Source organism: Patiria miniata, unplaced genomic scaffold (genome assembly GCF_015706575.1).
Source record: "Patiria miniata isolate m_02_andy unplaced genomic scaffold, ASM1570657v1 HiC_scaffold_7, whole genome shotgun sequence".
NCBI classification, from domain to species: domain Eukaryota; kingdom Metazoa; phylum Echinodermata; class Asteroidea; order Valvatida; family Asterinidae; genus Patiria; species Patiria miniata.
Genome location: NW_024037074.1, coordinates 46,057,199 through 46,081,499, shown reverse-complemented (window position 1 = coordinate 46,081,499; position 24,301 = coordinate 46,057,199). Strand labels below are relative to the sequence as shown.

The following is a 24,301-nucleotide window of genomic DNA, read 5'->3' as shown; positions in this document are numbered from 1 at the left end:
TTGATGCTTGTTCTGTTCAATCGTTTTCTGTGGAATTTAATATGTAATGATAATGATTGTACTCAGATTGTTTTTAATATTTGCATTTTTTGAAATTATTGTTTTAAACCGATGTATTGGTTGATTTTCAAAGCAAACATACGAGATCGTATGTCCACGTCTGAATGCATTACTCAAAGATACGCTGTTCGAGCTCTTCAACATAATCTTTTGGCGATATTTGACACCTGCATAGAAATGTATTCGAAGGGGGAACAACCAACATAATTTTCGTAATTTTGGAGTCTGCAGCCATAATTATGAAAATAAAATCTGGATATTGGGTTGCTTTTGTGTAAAAAAAAAGAGATATTCAAACACCTCCAAAATAGCAATTTAAATACAAGATCTCTTTTTTTTTATCGGGACAAACTAAAAAAACAACAGGCAGTTCATATTCAACACTTCACAACTTGTAGTATCCAGAGTGATATATATATATTTTGTACATGGCCATTTTGATACTACATGTATACTAAAATTAATACATGTATGTATAATCGTATAATCGATGACTGACAATAAAATGAAATACGGTGTTGGGTCAAGTTGCCTGTCCGTCTGCTAAGTCATTGCATGGAATTCACTCTCACGAGTTGACAAGACTAGTTGAATCATTGACCTTGATCTATAAGCAACTTGTTTAAAGAAAAGTCACAAGGTTCGTACACTGCACTGCATCGGCGTCCATTGATATCGTCTGTCCACTCCCTCCTACACCCCCTCCTGTTTCGTCCCCGAAGATGGGTGATTCGAGAAGTGGGGTACGTCGATGGGTAATGGGGACATGTGCCCCCGACATTTTTAAAGTGGAGGATATTATAGCCTTTGTCCCCCTCCCACTTTTTTGTGTCCCCGATTAAAAAAGTGGCATATATTTTTATTCTATAGCTCAGAAAAGCTGATTCCATGACTCCCAACTAGAAAATGATATTGAAATGATGCTCATTTGCTAAAAAAAATCGACTAAAGTGGCCTCAGATTGCACTACAGAGCGTCTAGAATCCAACATTTTCCCGGGCCTTCAGCAGGCTCCAAACCCCACGCCGTTAGGGCCTCGCGCTTCGCGCTGGCATTAATTCTAATCAAGGCATGTCCCCCTCCCCAACTTTTGAGAAGCGGTTGACGCTCTTGCACTGCAGCATATGTTCGTTAACGTCTTCGTATACAAAAAAATAACTGAAAAAAAATTGAGGACAGAAATTGTGCGATACAAACCCGTCCATTTTCCCACTATATGCAAAAAATGACCTTTAAACAGTCCGAAAGGAAGGTACCTGGAAGAGCTAGCGTTAGCAACATGTACGTCATCAGCCCAAAGACCAATTCAATCTATTCTGGTTGAGTTTCCAGGTATATCCAAATGAACCGATGAATGAACTGTTGTTAGAGCTCAGAGCTGTTTTCCAGCAGTTTCCAAATTTGGCCTTGAGCGAGCGGGTACTTTTTGTGTGACTTGGCCCTACTTTTGATTGGGTCCTACGTCACACCCGGAAACTGGTGAGTTAAAAAAAATAAACCCATTTAGACTGTATTATAATCAAATGGTTCGAAAATAGCTTTCCCCTTTCAGCACATTGTTTGGATACCCCTTAACCTTTTTTCCCCCCGAAGAGCTGCTATTGTTGGAAATTCGGGCAGGTGTGCCCCTACACACCAACAAGCGAGGAACTATTCGAAACAGAACAATGTTATGCGAAATGTTTTCCCCACTGTAATTTCCATAACACTTGTTCCATACGTCATGACCACCACAACAATCCCTAGCGATGATTTATATAAAGGTGACATTTTTTTGACAGCTCAGGCTTCAGCAGAGGCGTGGTAGTGCTTTGATCCAATCATGTTTACATAACAATGTTCCCGGATCTGCGTACTGTAGGGGTACGGGTACTGAATTCGCTGGTCCCAACGGCTCGGCCTGGCGTCCTCCCTGTACCTATCTGCACCTATATCACTTGTGACTTCGACGGCATAACCTCCAAGACTCATACGTTAACCTTTGTGACTCAGTCTGGAACTGGGACCAAAGATTAGACTTGCCTAGAGTCTTGCTAGATTTTCGATTGCCGTCATGGCGTGGACATCTTCAGTTCACTTGCCGTTTGAGGTGGCGCTCTGGATATGTTTGATCTTCGGCACCCTGGATTCAGCCTTGTCTCAAGACCAGCAACCTGCCTGTCTGCTCCTAGACAGAGGAGTGGATGTCATAGGAGTATCTGCTTTCATCTCGGTGGCTACGAGGAACATAACCGAGGCTGAGCCAGAAATTGCAGGTCTGTAATTCTCAATCTATAGTATACCATAAAATGCAAAGATCCAGGGTTCAGTTGGGAAAGAATGTTGCAACCTGACGACACTTCCGCAATTGTGTACAATGTCTATGGAGAGTTAAGAACAGTTTCTATAAGTATTTCCTAACAAAATTGGAAATGTTTCTCAGTCCCAGATTCATGTCTTATCATCATTTTTGCAATGAATGACCTTCATTGAGATGATGATTATATGAAGAAAAAATTGTCGTCAGGTTGCAATATTCTTTCCTTTAGTTGCTTTGAAGCTTAACTTTATTTCTACTTGTTTTTTTTTTAACACCGATTAAATTGTCAAACAAATACTGGGATGGTTTCTATGGTGATTAGGCAGCTTTTGATAATGATGGTAATGCATTTTCTGCATCTGATGACGTTAGGGGGGTTTAAATCCCCCACCAAAAAAACTTCTGTGTAGCCCCCCAAAAATCCTTAAACAAAATGGCAGTAGCAAATGTTAGGTGACGTCACATGCGAACGGTCTCCCCTCTAAAAAAATAGTCGTCTGAAGGGGGCATTTTGACACTATTAGGTTATATAGTGTGCATGATTGTAGGATGTTATCAGCTTTCCCCATTGAAAATATATTACCAGCCCCCCCCCCCCCTATTGACTTTCGGAGGCCAAATTGTGCGGAGAAAAAAATGTCTACATTTCAGCACGCCTCCCGGCAAAACTGTCTGGATCCTCGCCTGCTAGCCCCCTCCCTAAATAATAGGCTCTAGAACCGCGCCTGATTGGAACCATTGGAACCGGAAATTAACGCAATGGGCAATAGTAATCAGTTGTGCGCACGCATATGTGACGAAGTCACTAATGAACAAGATCAATCACCATTGATCTCCATATACACTGTGAGATCATATGATGATCACTTGCCAAAATGCGCGCGCGCCCGTCTTTTATAACAACGCGTGCAGTATGCGCGCGAACGCGGAGCCATGTCAACAATGGCTTCTAATTTTGTATGCCTCCACTTTTATACCTTTCTGCACTTGGTTGGCAAACTGCATTTTTGCCAACCACGGCCTGCAAAACTATGTAAGGTCCAACACTGCAAAAATGAAGAATAGTTATTACAGATCACCAAAATATTATTTGATACTTGAAAATACAACATTTTCGACAAAGCTACAAACAAATTCCTACATATGCCTATTTACTATGTGTTAATGGCGTTATGAGGACTTCTTTGGAAAAATATGTTGCCAACCTCGGCTTCAATTTATGCGCTTACGGCAGCCCATACAAAATGGCGCCAATGTTTACAAACAAAAGAAAGGCCTATAGCAGCTGTAGTTTGAGGAGAATTCATTAAGCTAATTATGTTGATTTTTTTTTTCTATACCTCACCCACTGGCAGTTCTAGTTGACTTCGATCGTCAGGCGAGATTCACTCAGTTCACCCTCCAAGCATGGAGCATGCTCGGTGCTCTACTGGTGAAACCAATCGGTAGCTGGTATCCGCCCATTGACACCAACTTTCAGGTCGCTAGCTGCTCATCGGGGGTCGGTAACACCGTGACTTTCGCGCCAAATCTGAACCAGCTTCCTGAGCCGGGAATGAACAGGTTCACATGGTTGAGCCCTAACACTCAGGCCAATGAGACAACAGTCTTCTTCCGGTAATTAAGATAGTTATGATTCTTTCTCTCCCCCCCCCCTACAGCAAATATCATTCACCCAAAAATGTATGGAAGAAAACTAAGCAGTGTGAATTCAGGGGGTCAAAAAAGGAATTTGTGCGAAATAATTATGTTATCGCTTTTTTTTCTTCTTCTGTTTCATAAAATACAAATTTCCAAAGAGTGAAACAGTTAGAATTACTCTCATTTCAGATTGAAATAATCCAGTGGAAACTCGAGTGAAAACTCGATATGTTCGATTCATGAATGAATTTCAATCTAAAAAGTCTGGTTCCCTACTTCCCAATTTCATTCGGTAGGAGTCAATTGGAAATAAGAGAGTAATTTATATCTCGTTTATATGTCTCCAAAACTTGGTCTCGAAACTTGATGAAGATTGCATGTCAGTTTGTGCCTCTATACTATCCAATATTTGAGAATGTGAAAAAAAATGTAATTTTGGAATATTTAGCAACATTTAAACTAACGATGATAACCTTGGTGGTGTTTATAGCGCCCTCATTCGTTTAAAAATCCGGCATATTTGTATGGAGTTCTATGGTGAGTCATAAAAGCCAGACGCTGTCCTGAATAATACATTTCATATTCAAAATGTTTCAGGTGAACGATTAGAGCCAACAAAAGAGACCACTCTTGTGCCTCAAATACTGCCCTGCAATTTTCTGTAACATTTATTGTTGACTAAATCGTGTTGCTTTTCTGGTCGTCTTGTACCCCCGCAGGGTAGTTGCCTTGAATGAAAATAACGAGGCAGTGGAATACAGATCAAGAATAATACAGTGTAAGTATTAATCTCCTGGTTTCAAAGACAGAGAAGAGACACATTCTGTGACTAGAAAGCACTCAGAGAGCGCAAACCTCCGCCAAGGCCGAACAATTCCCCGCCATATTGTCAGTACACCAAAAGAAATACTAGCACATCCACTGGACTTCCATATTTAATAGGCCTAAGACGTAATGGCGTCACACTTTGTTTACATGTGCGCTTTCCTATGTAATAGACGGTCCGCACTTTATCTGGCGTCCCGACTTCGCTCCCATAGGAAAGCGCATATGTAAACAAAGCCATTACGTCATTACGTCTCAGGTCTATTGCACATTAAAACCGTCAACAGAACTGCTCATATTCTGATGTTATCGAAAAATAGCAGTGTTGGCCGCTTTTATATTGTTAGCTATTCCATTAAACAAATCCTCGAACTCAAACATTTTGTAGTCTATTCCCGTGTCGGTCTACCTCTCCACTCCCCCATGGTATAAAATGGTCTAGTCCATTGACCTGTGTGGTTAGATTAGGTTGGTGATGAGGAATACAGAATCATCGGGTCAGTGCACGCTCACGAAACTACTCAGTTTTACACAGAGGTTCGTGGTCTCTACAGATGACATAATATGAAGAATCCTTAAAATATCCTACATCCAGACCCAGATCCGGATCACTTCCAAAATCTTATCGATTTGTACTTGTGCCAAGGACCAGCCCTAAAAAAAAATTCGTGAAAATCCGTCCTTAACTTTTTGAGTTATTGTGTTCACAGACAAACCAACTAACCAACCAACTAACCACCCAACAAACACAGCAACGCCGAAAAAATCATAACCTTAATTGGCAGAAGTCATTACAGAACAAAGTGCCGGAGTCCTTAAATTGATACAAATGATGGGACATATCAAAAAGGCGACAACTAAATTAGTGTGTTTATAGGGACGCACAACATGGTTAGCAATATTGGAGGCAAGATGATTACTAGCTTTTAAGCCACGGCCAGTCATGAGGTGATATCGTTCGACCATTTTCTTGTCTATTTTTATCTCATGATTGTTTTTTTTAAGGCCGCTTCCCTACTGCAATCTACAAAATTATGGCAACTCTCTGAGGCCAAGTAAAACAATACCAGTTGATCATGCCCTGCCGCTTTTTTGTTGTTGAGGCTGCATCAATTTGTTTTTGATTTGTTAAATTCCAGGCATAACATTTTGTTGAAGAGGTTTCAGAAGTTCAGATGCTTCCAATAGCTATACTAATGTTCAATAAGCACTTTCAGAAGATCTTGTGGTCATCAACTAGTAGACAATGACCCAGAACTATCAAATACATATAAAGGGGGCCTCCTCCTTTTTCAGGCATCGTGTAAGTAAGATATGGCTATCCTAGCTTATTTTCCAAAAACAAAAATTAAAAGGCTCTCATTACCTCTTTTGGAAAAAAACCCCTGGACGATCAACTGGTATTTTTTACTTGGCCTTATTTTTAGTGGTCTATGATGCGTGAACAGATTAGCTGATTAATTAGGCAAGTCCCCGCCTCCTGACCTCTTAGATTTTGACCAATCAGCGGGCGCTTTCTATTATATCGGGTCTTAGGTCATTCACCCGTTGCGCGTCATAGACATTGGATAAAAAAATCTAACGCGCTCTGTAACATGTCACGCGATATCGCGCCCGGCCGTTGTTGTATTACAAAACACTACATTCGAATTGACCAATCAAACCATTTAGTCCTGATTTAGGAATGAAATGACGTCACAATTTAGTAAAATCGACCCCGATTGGCTGGCGCGCGGTTTGCATATATCTGCATGTCTAGACATATCAGACGTTATACAGGACTTGGCTCCGTGGATAACAGGTGATACTCGGACTATATAGGCATGAAAATAAGAACCAGACGAATTTAGGAGTGAACTTAATTCAATCGAATAGATCAAGGGCTAGTTAGAACTCGAATTTCGATCAGAATTGTACTTTTTTTCAAAGTGTGATTATCATTTTTAACGGGGCCATTAAGAATTGAAAGGAAATTTCTAACATCCAGTGATATTGTAAATATCAATGACTGATTTGTGATTTTTTTTTGTGTTTGGCTTGGCAGTGGATTTTCGTCCACCAGACATTCTGAACTGCCCAGCCGACATCTTTGTGACTGTCCCTTTTGATCACGGTGACACCATCACATTGACATGGACGCCCCCTCAATCAGTGGACAATACCGGTACCCCGTCTCTGCTCTCCTTTTCCCATCAACCTGGTGAAGCGTTCACGGTGGGTCGAAGAGTCGACGTTACATATGTTTTCGCTGACGATACAGGGCTCAGGAGCGAATGCCGATTCAAAGTCGCAGTTGCTAGAGAGGGTATGTACCTCAGCTTAATACTGGTATGTACAAACAGAAAGATTTCTGTACTAGGCCACCACTTTTTTTCAAGCGCTAAAAAGCTGCATCCTTTATGGTTATTTCCTCCACTTTCCCTCCTCTACTCTCACCCTCTCCTTTCCTTTATTCCTATTTATTAATCAGTTACTTACTTCATCGAGATTCGAACCTCTGACTGTCATTTTGAAACACAACACTTTTACCGCTACGCGTGCACGATGGCTTGTTACAATGGTCAATCTTTGGATGTATTTAAAGTACCATTGGAATAAACTAAATATTCATGAGAAATAAAATATTCATAATGACGTATTGCACTGTCATTGGCCGGCTCATGTGTTATCTCAATGTGTTGGCTCACACTTCAATATGACCGACTGCTGTTCCATAGCTTAAAAAGCTCTATTCATTTTCTTTTCAACCGAACTTAAAAGGTTGCACGATAAAGGCGGATGCAACAAGAGGGCGCTATTTTGAAAACAAAGTGAAATTTGAAGTCTCTTATTCCCACTCTCGACGTATTTTCAGGTGACTTAGTTCCACCAAATATCTTCTGCCCGGGGAACATAGAGCGGATTGTCACTGACTTCAGTGTGTCTGGTATCCGCCTCTCCTGGTCTCTACCGACTGCTACTGACAACAGTGACAATGCACCGACCATCGTTCTGACCTCGAACCCACAACAAGACAACAATTCCTACTTCTCCTTTGGAAACTACTCCATAACGTACGCGGCTTATGACGAATCCTTGAATGAAAACTCGTGTTCCTTCATTGTTAAAATCGGTAGGTATTTCGTCTGACAACAACCCGAGATTCTTGGGATAGTAAGGGGATTTAGAGATGCTCGTTTTATTTTTTTGGGGGCGTGAAAGTTATCCATTGATTTTGGGGAGAAAATTCCATCTTAAGGTGACCACCCTTAACAGCAGTCCTGAAGCCCATCGCCATTGTGAAAATGGACGCTCACTCTCCATTGCAAGATTAGCCATTTTAGGGCCTAATTTCATCCAAATTTCACAGAAATATGAGCTCGCAGTCCTATGCAAGGCGTCCACTCTTGTTGTTCCCGCAAACCCTCAAGCACACGGCCCTCAAAATGTTCAATTGGGCAGTTTTGGACCTATTTACAGGTCTGCACCCCTACATCAGAAATATCGAATTATGCACAAAATATCAAATAAGACAACGGTTAAATAAGGTATATAATCCAAGGAACTCCATAGGTATGTTATAGTACCTGTTTGCAAAGACGTGTACTAAACATTCCAAGACATATTTTACTTTCTTGCACGAAACTTTATACGGCATATGAATTCTCTGAGGTTTTGAGTTTTTTGATGACGGTGCAAGCACATCAATTATTAAAATGAAGTGTGTGACATCTTGGCTTAGTTCAATCTTGACTCTGTTTCAGTGGACGGTGCACCGCCGATGTGGACTGTCTGCCCGGCTGACATTTCAGTAGAAGTCAGCCAGGGTAATAGCAATGGGGCAGAGGTATCTTGGAATCTCCCTGTAGCTATTGACAACGACGGATTCACGCCAACTGTTGAACTAACATCGGATAGACAGCTAGGTCCAGGCTCCTTCTTCCTATTTGGGACACACTCCATCACCTACGTAGCGACTGATCGTTCGGGCAATGAGAACATGTGCACGTTCAATGTGGCCGTTGGTATGTTGTCTCTGATAAGATTTATTTTACACATTGAAGCAATTGGTGTTTAACATTGAACAACCTGCAAGTTATTTAATATATTCAATTCATCAAGTGTCCACAACGAGACACCCAACTGAAAACACTCTGCCATTTTGACGCAAATTGTTGTTTTAGAAGGCGTTCAACTTTGGATGCCGTTTTCCCCCGATTGCTAGTTTTTACTGGTATGTACATGGGTGTTACTTCGTGGTGTTGCTGACGATATGTTCATCAGAAAACTTCATCTATTGGACTCTTCCAAAAATATCTCATTCATTCCTTTTTTTCTCAGTGGATAACGTACCACCAGAGGTCGTGTGCCCAGCCGACCTGTCTTATCAGATCCTCTATGGCAGTCGCGGAAGGCATGTTTTCTGGAGTGAACCTACTTTTTTCGACAACTCCGGGAGTGTCTCTCTGGTGTCACAGTCCCACAATTCCAACGATCTTTTCTCACCTGGACAAACTGACGTCACCTACGTGTACAGGGATCAAGCGGACAACAGAAACCAATGCTCGTTCACAATTACAATCACTGAAGGTAATTCATTCATTACATTTCGACACACAACTCCAATTATGAAAAAATAAGGTTTTTCTAAAACGTTTGCAGGTTGATTCAAGAGCTAAAATTGACTTAGAGTGAACGATGTAAGCCTTAATTAAGGGATAAATGTGTGCTTGGCCACCGGTTGGAGTCTGGATGCTGATAATTACCCGAGCCAAATTATCAGCATTCAGACTCCAACTGGTCTTAAACATAGCGTTTAATACCGGCCAATTTATTCCCATTCAGAAATACAGTTTCGGTAAAAAGAATTCAAAACTTTTCGATCCAAAGCCAAAACAAGTCAAAACGTATACATTTCCAACGATTTTTCCCAAAACAATTTTACTTATTTTTTTTGAAGCACCCCTGTAGCTATATTATGGCAGTATCCATGTTGTAAACAACTCTTTACATGGAAATTGGTGCGCGTGTCGCGTATTGCGCGATGTCTCGCAGCACGAAGCTGTGCCGGTGTAGTGTGAATTTAGGACTATGAAATACTGGCTCACTGGTAGTATTCACATGCCAATATACGTGTGCATTGTGAACGTTCAACCAATAAAAAGGTTTTTATCAATTTGAATTAAAAAGCTAAGAGGTTTTTCAGCTTAAAGTATTGAAGAAGTCAAGTTGAAGCTGAATAATAGGAAGAAGATGAGATCTTTTTTTCGGTTCACTTGATATTTTTATTATTTCACTTATTTAATCCCTTTCTTGATATAGCTGTGTGTTCACCGAATCCATGTTTCAACGGAGGATCATGCAACCCGACCAACGACGGGTTCACTTGTACATGCGTTAGTGGTTTCACAGGCCGTCAATGCGTCACTACTGTAATCGGTAAGTACAAACCCGCCTACCCTCGGTTCTATGTTTGTTTTTATCTTCTGTTTTGTGTTTCCTCCCTTATCCCAGTGATCACAGCGAGCCTCGGACTACCAATAGCACGGCGGCCATCTAAGAGGCCATTGGTTCGGTCAGGTTTGTCATAGACCTTTTGGCACAGACCTTGACTCAAGTTTGACTAAGATTCTTGACTCAAGCTTGACTAAGATTCTTGACACCAGCTAGACTAAGATTCTTGGCTCAAGTGAGACAAAGATTCTTAATTCAAGTTCGACTAAGATTCTTGACTCAAGTTTGACTAAGATTCTTGACCCAAGTTTGACTAAGATTCTTGACTCAAGTTAGACTAAGATTCTTGACTCAAGTATGACTAAGATTCTTGACTCAATTTAGACTAGGATTCTTGACTCAAGCTAGACTAGGATTCTTGACTCAAGCTAGACTAAGATTCTTGACTGAAATTAGACTAGGATTCTTGACTCAAGCTAGACTAGGATTCTTGACTCAAGCTAGACTAAGATTCTTGACTGAAATTAGACTAAGATTCTTGACTCAAGTTAGACTAAGATTCTTGACTCAAGTATGACTAAGATTCTTGACTCAAGTTAGACTAGGATTCTTGACTCAAGCTAGACTAGGATTCTTGACTCAAGCTTGACTAAGATTCTTGACTAAAGTTAGACTAAGATTCTTGACTCCAGCTAGACTAAGATTCTTGACTGAAGCTAGACTAAGATTCGTGACTGAAGCTAGACTAAGATTCGTGACTGAAGCTAGACTAAGATTCTTGACTCAAGTTAGACTAAGATTCTTGACTCAAGCTAGACTAAGATTCTTGACTCAAGCTAGACTAAGATTATTGACTCAAGTGTGACTAAGTCGACATCCACTACTCGTTTCCTAGTCATCAACAATATGGCAGATGTTTTGTCGTCGAACTTGAATGGCCATAAAATTACAGGCTGTTTAAAGGGAATATACAATATTTGCAAACATCAACAAATAAAACTACCAAGTTTTAACGAAAAACATTACTAGGATGTTGGTTAACGACAGTCTAAAGCATCCTGTAAAATTATGGCACCTGGTGTAAAGTCATTTTCAAGAAAACGGTACTTTTGTATACATTTCCAACGGTGGTCGGCCGATCACCGTCGGAAAAACCCAACTATTTTTCAACTATTTTTGAAAATTACAGCAAAAGCCAATGATGTACATTCCCTTTAAAGGGCCCATTAAGTTAACATTTCTTAAGACTGCGTATAAAAGGAAAAGACCGAGACTTATGGTTTTACACAACAATTCATTCTTGGACAGCTTGTTCAATGGGTTCGCTGACTATTTTTTCTCTCTGTAGCCGCTTGTTCCAGTTCTCCTTGTCGAAACGGGGGAACCTGCTTACAAAGCGATCAAGATTACACCTGTCTCTGCCTTCCTGGATACAGTGGTAACAGGTGTCAAAACTGTGAGTCCTTCTTTTGTTTTAAACTATTCCTTCTTTTTCAATTGGTATTTATTTGTACATTTCATCACGAATTCAAATATTGAGCAGAGTTGAGTAATTTAAAGTCGTTTAACTGTAGCTCTATTTGGTGTTTATTGTTTTGGAATATTCCTACAGATAATGATGCCCAGGATTCTTCTGACTTCATCTGCCACTGTCCACAGGGAACGGCAGGACGCAACTGTGACATAGGTATGAATTTTGTGGCTTGAAAACGTTCAAAAAGACTTTTTTTGTCAGACAAGGTCTTATTACGCTGAATCATTATTGCCTCTGCTCATTGGGCCAATGAAACAAATTCCAAATCTCAGCTCAGCTCCTTGGGGATCATACAGCTCGATGCAGCCTGTTAGGCGCAAGCAAGCTTATTCAGTACCTTTCCCAAGGGCACACACACCACAATCCCAGGCGGGACTCTAACCAATAACCTGCAGAATTACCCGCAGACCACGAATTCATTCCTCCTGACCACGATGCCACATCACTCCACTTTCATTCCAAATTGTTTGCATTTTTCTGTTCGCAATCTTGGACAGTACTGACCCGCTTTTATACTTGAACATTCTGGGTTATTACTCCAACTCCAGGTGTCTCGAATGCGGCAGTTATGCCTGTCTGATTATTTTAAGTTTACGATGATTTATTGCTTTTTTTTTTTACGAGAACTCTTCATTTTTTCTAGGACCATGCAACCCTAGCCCATGTCTGAACGGAGCTACCTGCGCATTAGTACAGGGTGGAGTTACCTGTTCCTGCCTCACCGGCTACTATGGCAGATTCTGTCAATTTAGTAAGTATCATGCAAACCGCATTTATTCAGCCCTTTCTATCCCAAATCTTCAGTGTAGTATCCATGGCCCCTAAGGATGTAAACCTGTAAAAAGGCTCGGAATTGCCTATACGCGGGCCAAATCATGATTTGTATACCCTCAATTTCCTCTCGCAATTAGAGCATTTTTGGGTGCCAAGAACTTGAAAGTTGTAGAAACAGAACCTGATGAGTGGAAGCCGTTCACGGGAATGCGAATTCGTTTATTTTTTTTCTGTGAAATTCGGATGAATCTGGTCTCTCAAATTGCTCTAATTTGCAATGGAGTGCAGGCATTATGTTGTCAAAATGGCGATGGGCCACAGGACTACTTTTACGGGTGATCATATTTGGATTTTCTTCCAAAGTTCACTGGATTACGCCCTTAAAAATCGAACACAAAAGATGATGAAATAAGCAATAATTTGATGGGTGTCTTAACCTCATTGGAAAGTTGTGAGTATCTCTTAATAATTTGGAAGTATGCGTACTTATCACGGAGGTCTGTGGGAGGCGATACAATGTCTGCAACCCTAAGGGTATGGTACATAAACATTTCTGAACTACTAACTTCGTTGGAATAACAGCTGATCCGGTGTCTTTTTCTTTTAGGTCCGTGCACCAACGATCCTTGTATGAATGGCGGAACGTGTATCGTTAGCGGTGACACCTATCAATGTCAGTGTGTCCCTTCCTTCTCGGGTGACATCTGTCAGTGTGAGGCTCCAGTTCTAATTTTCTCGTGAAATTTAACAATTATACCAAGACCCCACTGACATTCTTGTTCTTTAAACTGTCACTTAATGTTAAAATATTTCTGTGAGTGATAGGTCAAACAGATTGATTGACATTGAAAATATTTTTCTCTCCGAACACAGTGCGAATGGACTGTTTATCCTCCCCATGTGTAAATGACGGCATATGCTTCCAGTCACATAACAGCGAAGGGGAATACTTTTGCAATTGTTCGAGTGCGTTTACCGGAGTCAATTGCCAAGATAGGGGTAAGTATAGGTCGAATACAAACCTGGTGCACATGCATGTTAACCCCTCCATTTTTGCGGGTGTTTACACCATCTTTAAGGTATTAAATTTAGCTTGAGAATACCGTTTGTTTTATTGAGATTGCTTTTTAAATCCAAAGATATGTTTGCATATCGGCAAAACCAGAAACCCATTTCGTGCCCCATTCTGTGAAGCAGTTAAAATCAGTATAGTCCTAGTCTAAAATCATATCACTTTACTGTTAGTGATTTTAACATTTTTAAGCAGAGTGTGCAATATTTATTTATATTTAATCGAACTTTCATTAAATTTTTAAAGACGTGAACCTGTCTGTACTATTAAATTGATTCAACATAAGAACAAAACCTTATATTGTCGTGTGAATTGAATGTTTGTCTTACACCCATAGGGTGCTCTTATCAAAAGAGCCACACTGGCATTGTATGATCTTTGAAGCACTCGCTTCCTAAAAGTGGCACAGAATGTTTTTTTTTGGCTTTGCGGTTATTCAAACATATCTCTGGATTTACAAAAGCAATCTTAATTAAACAAACGGTGTTCTCAAGCTCAATCTGTAACCTAGAAGATCGTGTAAACATTTGCAGTGAATTCCGGTTGTAAATTGGCGAAAATGGCGGGTTTACATGCACCCTTATTTTCACCCTGTAGATGGACTGAAATCCTCCACGAGCTCCAGTCCCAAAAAGAACTAGTGATTTTTTTTGATGGAGTCACAAGTGCATTTTTGTCTTTATCTGTGGGCGTACGATAAAGTCCATCAATTTCTTGTTATATATTTTAGTCACTGGAAATGTTTGTCCCGATATCAAAGAATCAAAAATGTATTACGAATCACTTGACATTAATCACATTAATACTCTTTCCTTTGTAGACATCGCAGCTCCTCTCGTCACGTGTCCCCAAAACATCATTGTATCTGATTGGCCAGCCAGTGCCACTTACTTCAGTGTCCAGTGGGACGAGCCGACTGCGACGGACGAACTGAGTGAGCCTGTACGTCTTATCAATCAGACCCACAGAAGCGGTGTCGAACTACCAGTGCAGCAAATAACAACAGTGGCGTACAGCTACAGGGATGCAGTCGGAAACGTCGGCAGTTGCTCTTTCCAGATCACATTTGGTAAGCTGGGACTTATGTTTAAAAGAAAAATTTCAAATCTAAATTCTCCCCTAATGAATATTTGCTCTCTGGCCATGAAATACATGTAGTAGATTCTTTTAAAGCAACTTTACGCTTGAAATGGAATGACCGCTGCCGAACTTTGTGTGTATGTATACTTTGTGTGTATATTTTGTTAAACAAGTGTTTTGCGCGTGTTAATGGTGTAAATCGAGGACACGTGCAACATCATCCAAGAAGCGAGGACAGAAACTGAATCGAGGACTCCTCGGTTGATAAACGTGCACAAAACCAATGCGAGGTGTTGTGAAAAAGCTAGAGTGCAAACAAGGGAAAAGGGACGAGAAACAATAAAAAAACACTCGATTTACATCATAAACAAACGTGTATGTGTACCCTCTAGAAACGGTATCCTCTAGAAATATTTGCACAATAGGGAAAAAAAGATTGTATAAGTCTTGAAATGGGATATGTTACTGCTGCCGAACTCTTGATCATATCTCTTGTATTTTTCTTTTTGCGTGACTAATATAACGAATCTTGAATCTTGAATCTTGAAGCTTGTGTGTATACTTTGTTATTAACAAAATTAATGTCTAGTTTATTTAATATTCGTACCTTTATTTTACCACAGCCCGAGAAAACTGTGCATCTAACCCATGCGCGAATGGCAAATGTGTGGATTTTTCAGGAAACTTCCAATGCTATTGCCTCGCAGGGTGGACCGGTGATCGATGCCAGGAAGGTATGGATCAATATCATTGATCTTGAATTGATTTAACCAATAATGATCGTTGGAGTCTGGTTGGGTGATAATTGCCCGAGGCGAAGCCGAGGGTAATTATTACCCATCTAGACTCCAACCGGTCTTAAACAGAGTGTTTAATACCGACCGAGCACATTTGTATTCCCGTTCATAAATACATTTTTTTTATGTCAAAAAAACCCCACAAATCTTTTCGGACCAAAAATCAAAACAGGTCTAAAACTAGACGTTGCTTACCATTTTGTTCAACAATTTTTCTTCATGTTTTATATAACACCTCATGACTATAATATGGAATGTCTCTCAACAACTCCTTACCTTATAAAGAGATTGGGGTGCGCGTCGAGCGTACTGCGCGACGAAACGTTAAAATGTATCGGTTTTCATGGGAGTCCAAATTTCAAGTGACACTGGAAAAGTGTTTAAGACCAGCCAGCCATGTCTTTATAAACCGTTAAAAACCGGCCACATGCGGGCTCTCGACCAATGGGAATGGGTAGACTGTCTTAGGTATTTAGAAATATCTGTTTAAACTCATTCTGACAAAAAGGAAGCAAATAACAGCTGAGTACTTCTTGATTTTTTTGGTTCTGTTTTAGATATAGACGAATGTGCCAGCAACCCCTGTCAAGATGGTAGCACGTGCTTCAATCAGATTAACGGATACATGTGTTTCTGTGGCAACGGAAGTGCTGGCAGAGAGTGTGAGACCGGTACGTAATATATCGTTTCTATGGAAACCTCGATTACTTCAATAAACTTGTGGTTTTGAGTGCACGAATCAATAGCGTTTGGTTTGCATCTACCTTTCAGCCCCCTTCTTGAATGTCAAACAACAATAATCATTGCTGTTATTGTTAAAGTATTCCTGGTAATGAAACCAAGGATTCCTCAAAAGCGCCCCAGGCACTGTAGCTCACAAGCCTGAAGAAACCTGTAGAGAGAAGACAATGAGAAGAAAGTACAGTTATAGAGGTGGGAAGAAAACTCCATCAGAACCTTGTTCTGGGGAAAACCCACGGAATCAGGTAGGGATTGAAAACCCAATCCACATGTTGCCCAGGGCAGGAATCGAACCCGGGTCACAGTGGTGGGAGGTGAGAAAATAACCGCCACGCCAACCTGACTTCCCTAAATAGTAGAAACCCTTTACCTGAATACTTGCCATTCAGGACTTTGTATAAACACATAAAGACTGGAGTATATTTTCTATCAAGAGCGCCCCCAGTGGTTCAGTGAAGTCACCCTTTCCTCCAAACAGTGTTGGTAACTGACTTACCAATGCCAACGGCTCAAATTTGAATAACCAAACGCATTTTTGAAACTCGTTCGCTGAAATCAACTTTTAGGAAAACGTGTTCCGTTTCTACATTGTGCTGGATGGGTCTGGTGACAAGCTGCATGCAAATCAAGCAGTAAATGCACTGTTCCAATTACTTTTCTCACTGTGTGTTTTCCTTTGTTTTAGAGTTGGACGCGTGCCCAAGCAATATGTGTTTAAATGACGGTTTGTGCTTCAAAAGACCAGGTAAGGAACAAGACTGCAGTAGTGTCTCAAGTTTGACGTGGCAGATAGTTTGTATTTATTGAAACATTGGTCATCCCAACATGTGCCAATTTACTTTACCACATCAACAGCACCGGATCCGACTATCGATCGTTGTTAATATCAGCGAAGCTTCCATGTCAAAATGTCACGCGACGAGCTTGCGGGAATTCTCCAAACCCAAGTGACAAGACAATTTTCTTAATAAAGTTCTGCATGTACCGCTTTCGAAATCTAGGATAGGAAAACCCAATTCATAAGCTTTTTGTTAGTACAAGAACCATAGAAATCAGTCATTTACTTTTCAAATTACGGAATTTTAAACACAACCACCGTTTTAAACTTCTGTTTAAAGACACCTGCAATGCATGAGTTCTATATCCATCGAAACCATTGTATATAGAAATATTTATATCTTGTGTGCCCGTCCTTTTAATGGCGATTAAAAAAATCTCATTAAAAAGAAGTCATGATGATGTCACAAGTTGCATTGAGCCCAATTTAAAAGAAACAGTTTGAATGAATTATACAAATATTTAAGACGACACTGACACATTGGAGGTGTTTGTTAGAAGCCAATTTCTTTCTTTCAGGCACTGAATGCAATTGTAACATGGACTCATCCGGCACTATGAATGGATGTGAAGTGTCAGTTGACTGTGACGTCAACGGTATCTTAGAGGCGCTTACTCAGGTAACGGATCCATATCCCTAGGTATTATATCCAGTATTCCTAAAAGATTCTACCCTGTAAAACCTCCACCCCTGTCGCACATTTTAACGTTTGTCAGTGTGGAGAAATTCAATAGAAAATTTTCAAACTTCACAAAAATGACAGCAACAAAATTTGATGTGAACTAAAACTGTTAAAACATGCCTGAACATCTTTTTTACACAAGGTAGAATAAGATACACAGTACACACTCCTAATTCCAAAACGTCTGCGATGAACTCCAAACTTTGCTGGATAATATGTCGTGCAGTGTAGCCACAATCGCAGGAAAGACTTTTAACAATCATCATTAGACACTGTTATAAGTTGAGACTACTTCCCTTTTTGTTTTCTTATCCTATAGGTTGTCGTGGATGAGACTAATGTTCTATCAGTATCCGCTGAGCTGAGAAATGTGACATCGAACTTAAGCAACGAAACACTTGAAGGAGACGAACTCTCTCTGACGGCGACGGTTCTAGAGAATATTGGAAGTGTAATCAATTCAAGTCTAGAGGTACTTAATCCCACAACTAGGCGATTTGGAAGCAACATGTCTTATCATATCCTCACGTTTGTGTTAGCTGGGTCGTGCCTTAAACTGTCTCATTGTAGAACTTAACCTTCCTCCGTCACATTTTCCACAGGTGACAGTAAATGTTATCGAAACCGTCGACAACGTTCTGATGCTACCCAACGAAGTCTTCGAAGCGAGTGGAGACTCCCCGGGCCGAATCCTCCGAACCTTCGAGACACAGCTGACGAACGTCAAGGAAAACCTGACGATGCCTGGCAAGCTGTCGAGCCGAGCTGTCGATGTGGTCGTATTTCGCCCAGATCTCGACACCAACTTTGCCTCAGGCCTGAGCTACGCAAGCATTTCTACAGGAGGGGTTATTGATGAAACGCTTCAGAACAATGAGGTTCAGTTGAGTTCGGCGATCGAACCACGGGATGACGCCGAAGCATTCATTGGTCTTCCCGGAGAAGCTTTGGTAGTTGCTTCCGATCAGGGTAATGAAGTGTTGATGAAGAAGTAGAATTCCTAATATTTCTTCAGTCGTACTGCCTCACTGTGAAACTTCCTCCAATCTCATCACATAACTTTTCTCTCTCTCTATATTTTCCATCCTCGTTTTCACCTTGTTTTCTTTCAGCCACAATCTTCTGTAAAAGTTGGCCCTATTGTCGGCGGTCCCATAAAAAAAGACATTTGATTTTTCCTTAACATTGTTTCCCTTGCAGCGGCGTAAGCCAGGGTTCTCATGCCATCCGATTGGGGTGCTGGATTTTAAAGTGGAGGGGCGTCCAATTTCATCAGTGCCTCCGTAAAATCAAAAAGTATGGGGAGGGTGGGGGGGGGGGGCTGGACACCATTTCATCTTTCCATGCGGCTGTTCAAAACCGACAGCGTGGTCATTGTCATACAATAGGTCGCGTTATTCCCTATCTAACATCCAATCGCGAAAAATAGGATTTCCGTTAAAAATAAACAAAAAATTTGAAAAAGGGCACTGTCTGTTTAATCTTTTAATCACGGTAACTTATGTAGGACTATGATTTCCTCCGGTTGCCAAATTGCCAGTTTACACGCCCCCACCCCGCATCTACGCCGCTGTTCTGATGTGGCCGTTGAAGGAAGCTGGTCATAAAATCAACAACTCTTTGGCAGTTCATAAACTTACAACATCTGAACATTTTGACACGTTTTTTTTACTCAAAGGTTAACACTGATTATTTACAGACCCTTCAGCAAAATTGCCAATTGTCTTCGCCGTGTACCTGACCTCCAAGCTGTTTCAGCCAGCCACGCCCGAGTCCCTAAGCTTTCCTGACGGGAGACAGCTGTCTGTGAACAGTGCCATCATATCGGCTATCATCGGCGACCCAGACGTTGAGATTCCAAACCTTGTTAACCCTGTCGTAACATCTTTCATTCCATCCAATGTGAGTAGTCCGTTTGCCAGTGAGGTTTCAGATACGATATAATCCCCCGGTCCCTGCCTATCGATCAAACAGTGCACATTGGCCAATCATATCATGACCTTTGGTCATGTGACCACGGGCGCTCAGTCAAACATGGTCACAAACACTGTGAGAAATGTACACAATCCAAAAGCTGGCAGTGCCTTTAACAAAATCAGAAACGGTCCATAAATAGGAAGGCAAATTAAGGCATTGTAAATGTTACCTCCACCATCAGTCTCGGCATTTCAATGTCAGTCACAACGTTTTGAAAGCATTGATAGAGGTTACAATATGAGAGTTTAGATGACAGTAACATTTTGTTTTGTTCCAGCAAACGCTGGCAGGGGAACAAATCTGTGTCTTTTGGGACGTTGCTGCTAGAAACTGGTCCACCGAGGGATGTACTCGGTCCACGGTCAACCCTGGTCAACATTCCGTGGCCTGTGATTGCAATCACTTGACTAACTTCGCTATTCTACTGGTAAGACTAAATTGGTAATATCTCAATTGGTAATAATTGACATTCCGTACTTCGTTGGTAAACAACATGTTGATGTTTCGCTGCTAATTTCTGGTTTCTTTTTTCAGAGTTATTATGGTGACATTGACAGTTATGCGTTGGATATCATCAGCAAGGTCGGCTGTGCAATATCCATCGCGGCTCTGGTTCTGACCATCTTGACGAGCCTGGTGCTTCGGTAAGAATGCCAACTGTTCTTACCAAATCCACCACAGGTCCATAATCACAAGTCCGATTGCTAGTAAAGCACAAGTCTCTTCACCCAACTTGACACATGGGTTTTATGGGGTACCACTATTGTCCACTTTACTTCCCTACCGTTGTTCGCCTTTGTTTCTAATGAAATCCCTAAACACTATGGCTCTTCCACTGTGGGGTACCAAGACTTCTAAAGACCCACATGCGGGGTACCATTGTCCCTACTGTTGCTCTCTGTTCTGAGTACCCTTTAAGTACCCGTATGTAAGTACGTAAGACCGGTCACAACAGTGGATGTTGTTATCATTGATGTAAAATGCGTGTGACTTGACTGTGATCGTCAATGACTTATAAATGACTTCTGAGACCTTTTTATGTATTATGAGCTTTGGAGTGTGGCCTAGTGGTTAGGGTTCGTGACTCATGACAAGAGGGTCAGGGGTTCGACTCCAGCTGCTGGCCATATGTTGTGTCCTTGGGCAAGCCACTTCACCCCACTTGCCTGTCACCATCCAGGAGTATAAATTGGGTGCCGGCATTAGCTGGGTAGTATAAATGGGTACCGGCATTATTAGCTGGGGAGTAACCTGCGATGGACTAACATCCCGTCCATCCAGAGGGAGTAGAAATATTCTCAGTCGTTTCATGCTACTGAAACCGGAGATAAACGCCGGCCTGATGGGCCACATTGGCTCGTGACGGACTTTACTTTTCAGAGCCCTGGCCAAGCTTTCTCCAGTCCTCTTTCAAGAACAACTGATAAAATCAAATTGTGTTGGGTATTTTCTAATGTGGCTGAACTATAGAAGACTGAAACTACGAAGTTGTTTTCTTCGATAACAGTGAGCTCAGAAACAATCCGGGCAAGAAGTCCTTGATCAACCTGTGCGTGTCCCTGCTAGCCTTGTACGTGTTCTTTCTGGCCGGTATAGACCGGGCTCAGTCCCCGGTCACCTGTGTCATCATGGCCGCTCTGATCCACTACTTCTTTCTGACCTCCGTCTGCTGGGCCTCAGCCGAGGCGCTGAATCTATTCTACCTGCTTGTCCTCACTCGGAGGGGGCTCTTGACTAAGTACCTGCTGAGGCTGATGCTGTTCTGCTGGGGTAAGTATCTCTTTTGGGGCGAGGTTTTATTTTCTAACCAAATAAGTAGACAGTGTTTGACGAACAAAGACAAACAGACCTATGGACAAGGGTGTACCGTGGTATTACTAACTGAGTTAGTTGGCTATCTTGCAATTTTGCATTGTCTTTCTCCTTGTGCACAGGAGTTCCATTGATCATCGTGGTCATAACATATCTGGTGACTTACCTCGGGACAGGAAAGTTGCAATTTGAGCACGGCTAGTAAGTTTTTTCAGAGTCCTGTTTGTTGTTCGACCAAACAAAGTACATTCATAAGTTTAGACTGGTCGCCCTTCAAAAATTTCAAATTTACAAACTCGTTTAGGTGGGACTCCAACCCACGACCTCCCGCCGCGAAATTCCATCAACAATCACTGAAGTACTTGTAAATTAAATTAAAAGCATAAATACTTCAGACAGTTTACCCATTCCTATTGGTCGAGAGCTGATAAAGCAGGGTTGATAAAGCACCGGCTGGTGTTTTTTGGAGAAAAAAACGAAGGAAATTTATACTTTTTGACTTTTTTTAACTCTTTGACCGTAAAGGTATTTGTGAATGGGAATGTGCTTGGCTGGTTTTAAACACTATGTTTAAGACAGGTTTGGAGTCTTGATGCTGATAATTACCCTCGCCTTCGGCTCGGGTCATTATAAGCGTCCAGACTCCAAACCGATCTTAAAACAGAGTGGTTAAAACCGGCCAAGCACGCATTAACTCCCCTAATAATGATTATAAAGATGCATCATCATAATTTAGCAAATGGTTTTTCAAGAGGTAGGCCTATTAATCATTTTAAGGGGCTTAGAACTCAATCAAAGTATCAAGCCATCTGAAAGACGGATGTATTCTTTCGTTACTTATTTTACTCCTTGTCCTCACCTTTCTTGTCTGCAATTACAGCTGCTTTCTGCCACCAGGCACCACTCTGTACATTGCTGTTCCCCTCCCAGTCGGCCTGTTGCTGCTCTTCAACATCTTCATCTTCATCCTCCTCGTGCGTCGTCTCACCTGTAAGCGCATCGAGTCCACGCTGACACGCGACGAGACCCACGTGCAGGCAGCCATCCGTCACGGTCGACTCATGCTGCCCATGAGTATGCTGCTGGGGGCGACTTGGCTAGTCGGGTTCCTGGCGATTGAGGGGGCTACCTACGTCTTCCAGTGGATCTTTGCCGTTCTCAACTCACTCCTTGGCCTGTCCATCTTCCTGCTCTTCATTGCCGGCAAGAAGACGGGGAGGAAAGGGCTTGGGAAGCTGTTCTGTTTCGATAAGATCAGAAAGATCACAAGCAGCCATACATCATCCAATCAGCTGATTCGTGCCAACTCGCCCCAGGTTGCATCTTCGTCATAAAATGATACAAGTTGTAAGATCAACAAATAAGTCTTTTTCTCAAGTTGACAGTCTCGTGACAACGATGAGACATACTTTTCGAGTTCACAAAACATAATTATTGCCACTGTAAATGGCAAACTTCCTCTTATTGGTGACCTCACTATGCAAACCTTAATTTTACCTGAAGGTTTAAAAAGCAATGGCTGCCTGTATGTCCTTTGTTTTAATGAGGCAAATTTTAAATGAAAAGCGTAGTTGATGCTGCATTGTTTTAAAAGCCATATGAGAAGAGATAAAGAACAAGTTTCGCTAGAATAGATGTAGCATCGAGACAAACCGTCCGCTAGATTGCAGACCGAACCAGTTTATAAATACACTGCCCTTGAAAAGTACAATTCAGCTGAAACAAAGAATATAGTTGTCCAGCTTCTTAATAGTGGATTAGATAAAAGCCAAATCGTTTTGAGTTCAGATGTAATTTGCCGTTAGGTGTATTTTGTTTTAACGTAATACTATACAGCTTAAAGATAATACGGTGTACGAAGTTTAAAAATTACGAAGTTAGAACATTAGTTACAATGTGGTGGCTGGTTTTATTACAAAAGTTACTTTTTATTGGCTGAAGACGAGCTACAGTATAATATGTAGTTATAACGGATGATTTATTGTTTCATCAGTAATTCATTGTAACCATGTAAAAATAATTTTTAGGTGATTTTAGTGCAGTCTTGGAGATGTACGTACGCCCAGGCCATGTAGACGTTTCCATTAAAAAGAAAATGGAATTAGAAAGTGAGTAAAATGCAGTAATAATTCTCATAATAGCAGCATCGTTCAGACCAACCAAAATATTCTAGCTATTAATGTATATTCACACTCTTCTGAATAGGCTCCAGTTATTCTTAATTGTTTTCTTATTAAGTGTTTTTCTTGGCAGCTTTGTAATTAGTTATTATTTTAATTAACATTAATTTTGTAAAATTACGTTTGTAATGTATTATCGTGGATCACAACACTATGATGAGTGAAGCTTCTATGTCTGCCGTAAAAAGAACATATCCGAAATAAACGTTTTTATATATCTTTTCGTACTATTTTTAACATGCTGTTGAATTGAAAAAAAAAAAGAACAGAATTCGTAAACCTAGTGTTATGCTGCCTTGAGTCGACAGAGGGCGATGTTTTGAAACCACCACAATAACGAGTCGTAAATCAAGCGAGTATGGTTTCATAGCCTGATATGAATGGACGGTATTGGAAATCCTGATTAAAAATACATGTGAAAATGATGCGTTTTTAACAATATCCATTGCTCTGTTCTGGTTTATTTTCAAATTTCATATTTGTCAACTCATTTGAAAGTCAATTGTCGACAGAGGGCGCTCTCACGAAATCCGACTGCACCCTGATATGCATCACG

The 24,301-nt window shown here is 41.0% G+C and overlaps 1 protein-coding gene across 1 annotated transcript; it reads left to right on the top strand.

Moving 5' to 3' along the window:
• Nucleotides 1-1,809: 1,809 nt before the first annotated feature.
• LOC119745559 (adhesion G protein-coupled receptor E1-like) lies at nucleotides 1,810-24,186 on the top strand. The gene is made up of 26 exons (XM_038222003.1): nucleotides 1,810-2,315; nucleotides 3,715-3,976; nucleotides 4,720-4,778; nucleotides 6,870-7,130; nucleotides 7,680-7,937; nucleotides 8,569-8,829; nucleotides 9,146-9,394; nucleotides 10,127-10,243; nucleotides 11,607-11,714; nucleotides 11,871-11,945; nucleotides 12,436-12,543; nucleotides 13,174-13,278; nucleotides 13,440-13,565; nucleotides 14,459-14,707; nucleotides 15,342-15,452; nucleotides 16,073-16,186; nucleotides 16,942-17,001; nucleotides 17,613-17,713; nucleotides 18,096-18,248; nucleotides 18,379-18,745; nucleotides 19,476-19,678; nucleotides 20,031-20,180; nucleotides 20,288-20,397; nucleotides 21,261-21,523; nucleotides 21,688-21,766; nucleotides 22,446-24,186. The coding sequence occupies exons 1-26, from the start codon at nucleotides 2,114-2,116 to the stop codon at nucleotides 22,897-22,899; spliced, it is 4,605 nt and encodes a 1,534-aa protein (XP_038077931.1). The 5' UTR covers nucleotides 1,810-2,113; the 3' UTR covers nucleotides 22,900-24,186.
• The last annotated feature ends 115 nt before the right edge of the window (nucleotides 24,187-24,301 follow it).

Excerpts from the sequence above, each read along its gene's own strand:
- LOC119745559 (XM_038222003.1), top strand. The coding sequence starts at position 2,114 with ATGGCGTGGACATCTTCAGTTCACTTGCCGTTTGAGGTGGCGCTCTGG. Across the intron at positions 7,131-7,679 it reads AGTCGCAGTTGCTAGAGAGG|GTGACTTAGTTCCACCAAAT; the intron begins GTATGTACCTCA and ends ACGTATTTTCAG. Across the intron at positions 19,679-20,030 it reads CATCTTTCATTCCATCCAAT|CAAACGCTGGCAGGGGAACA; the intron begins GTGAGTAGTCCG and ends GTTTTGTTCCAG.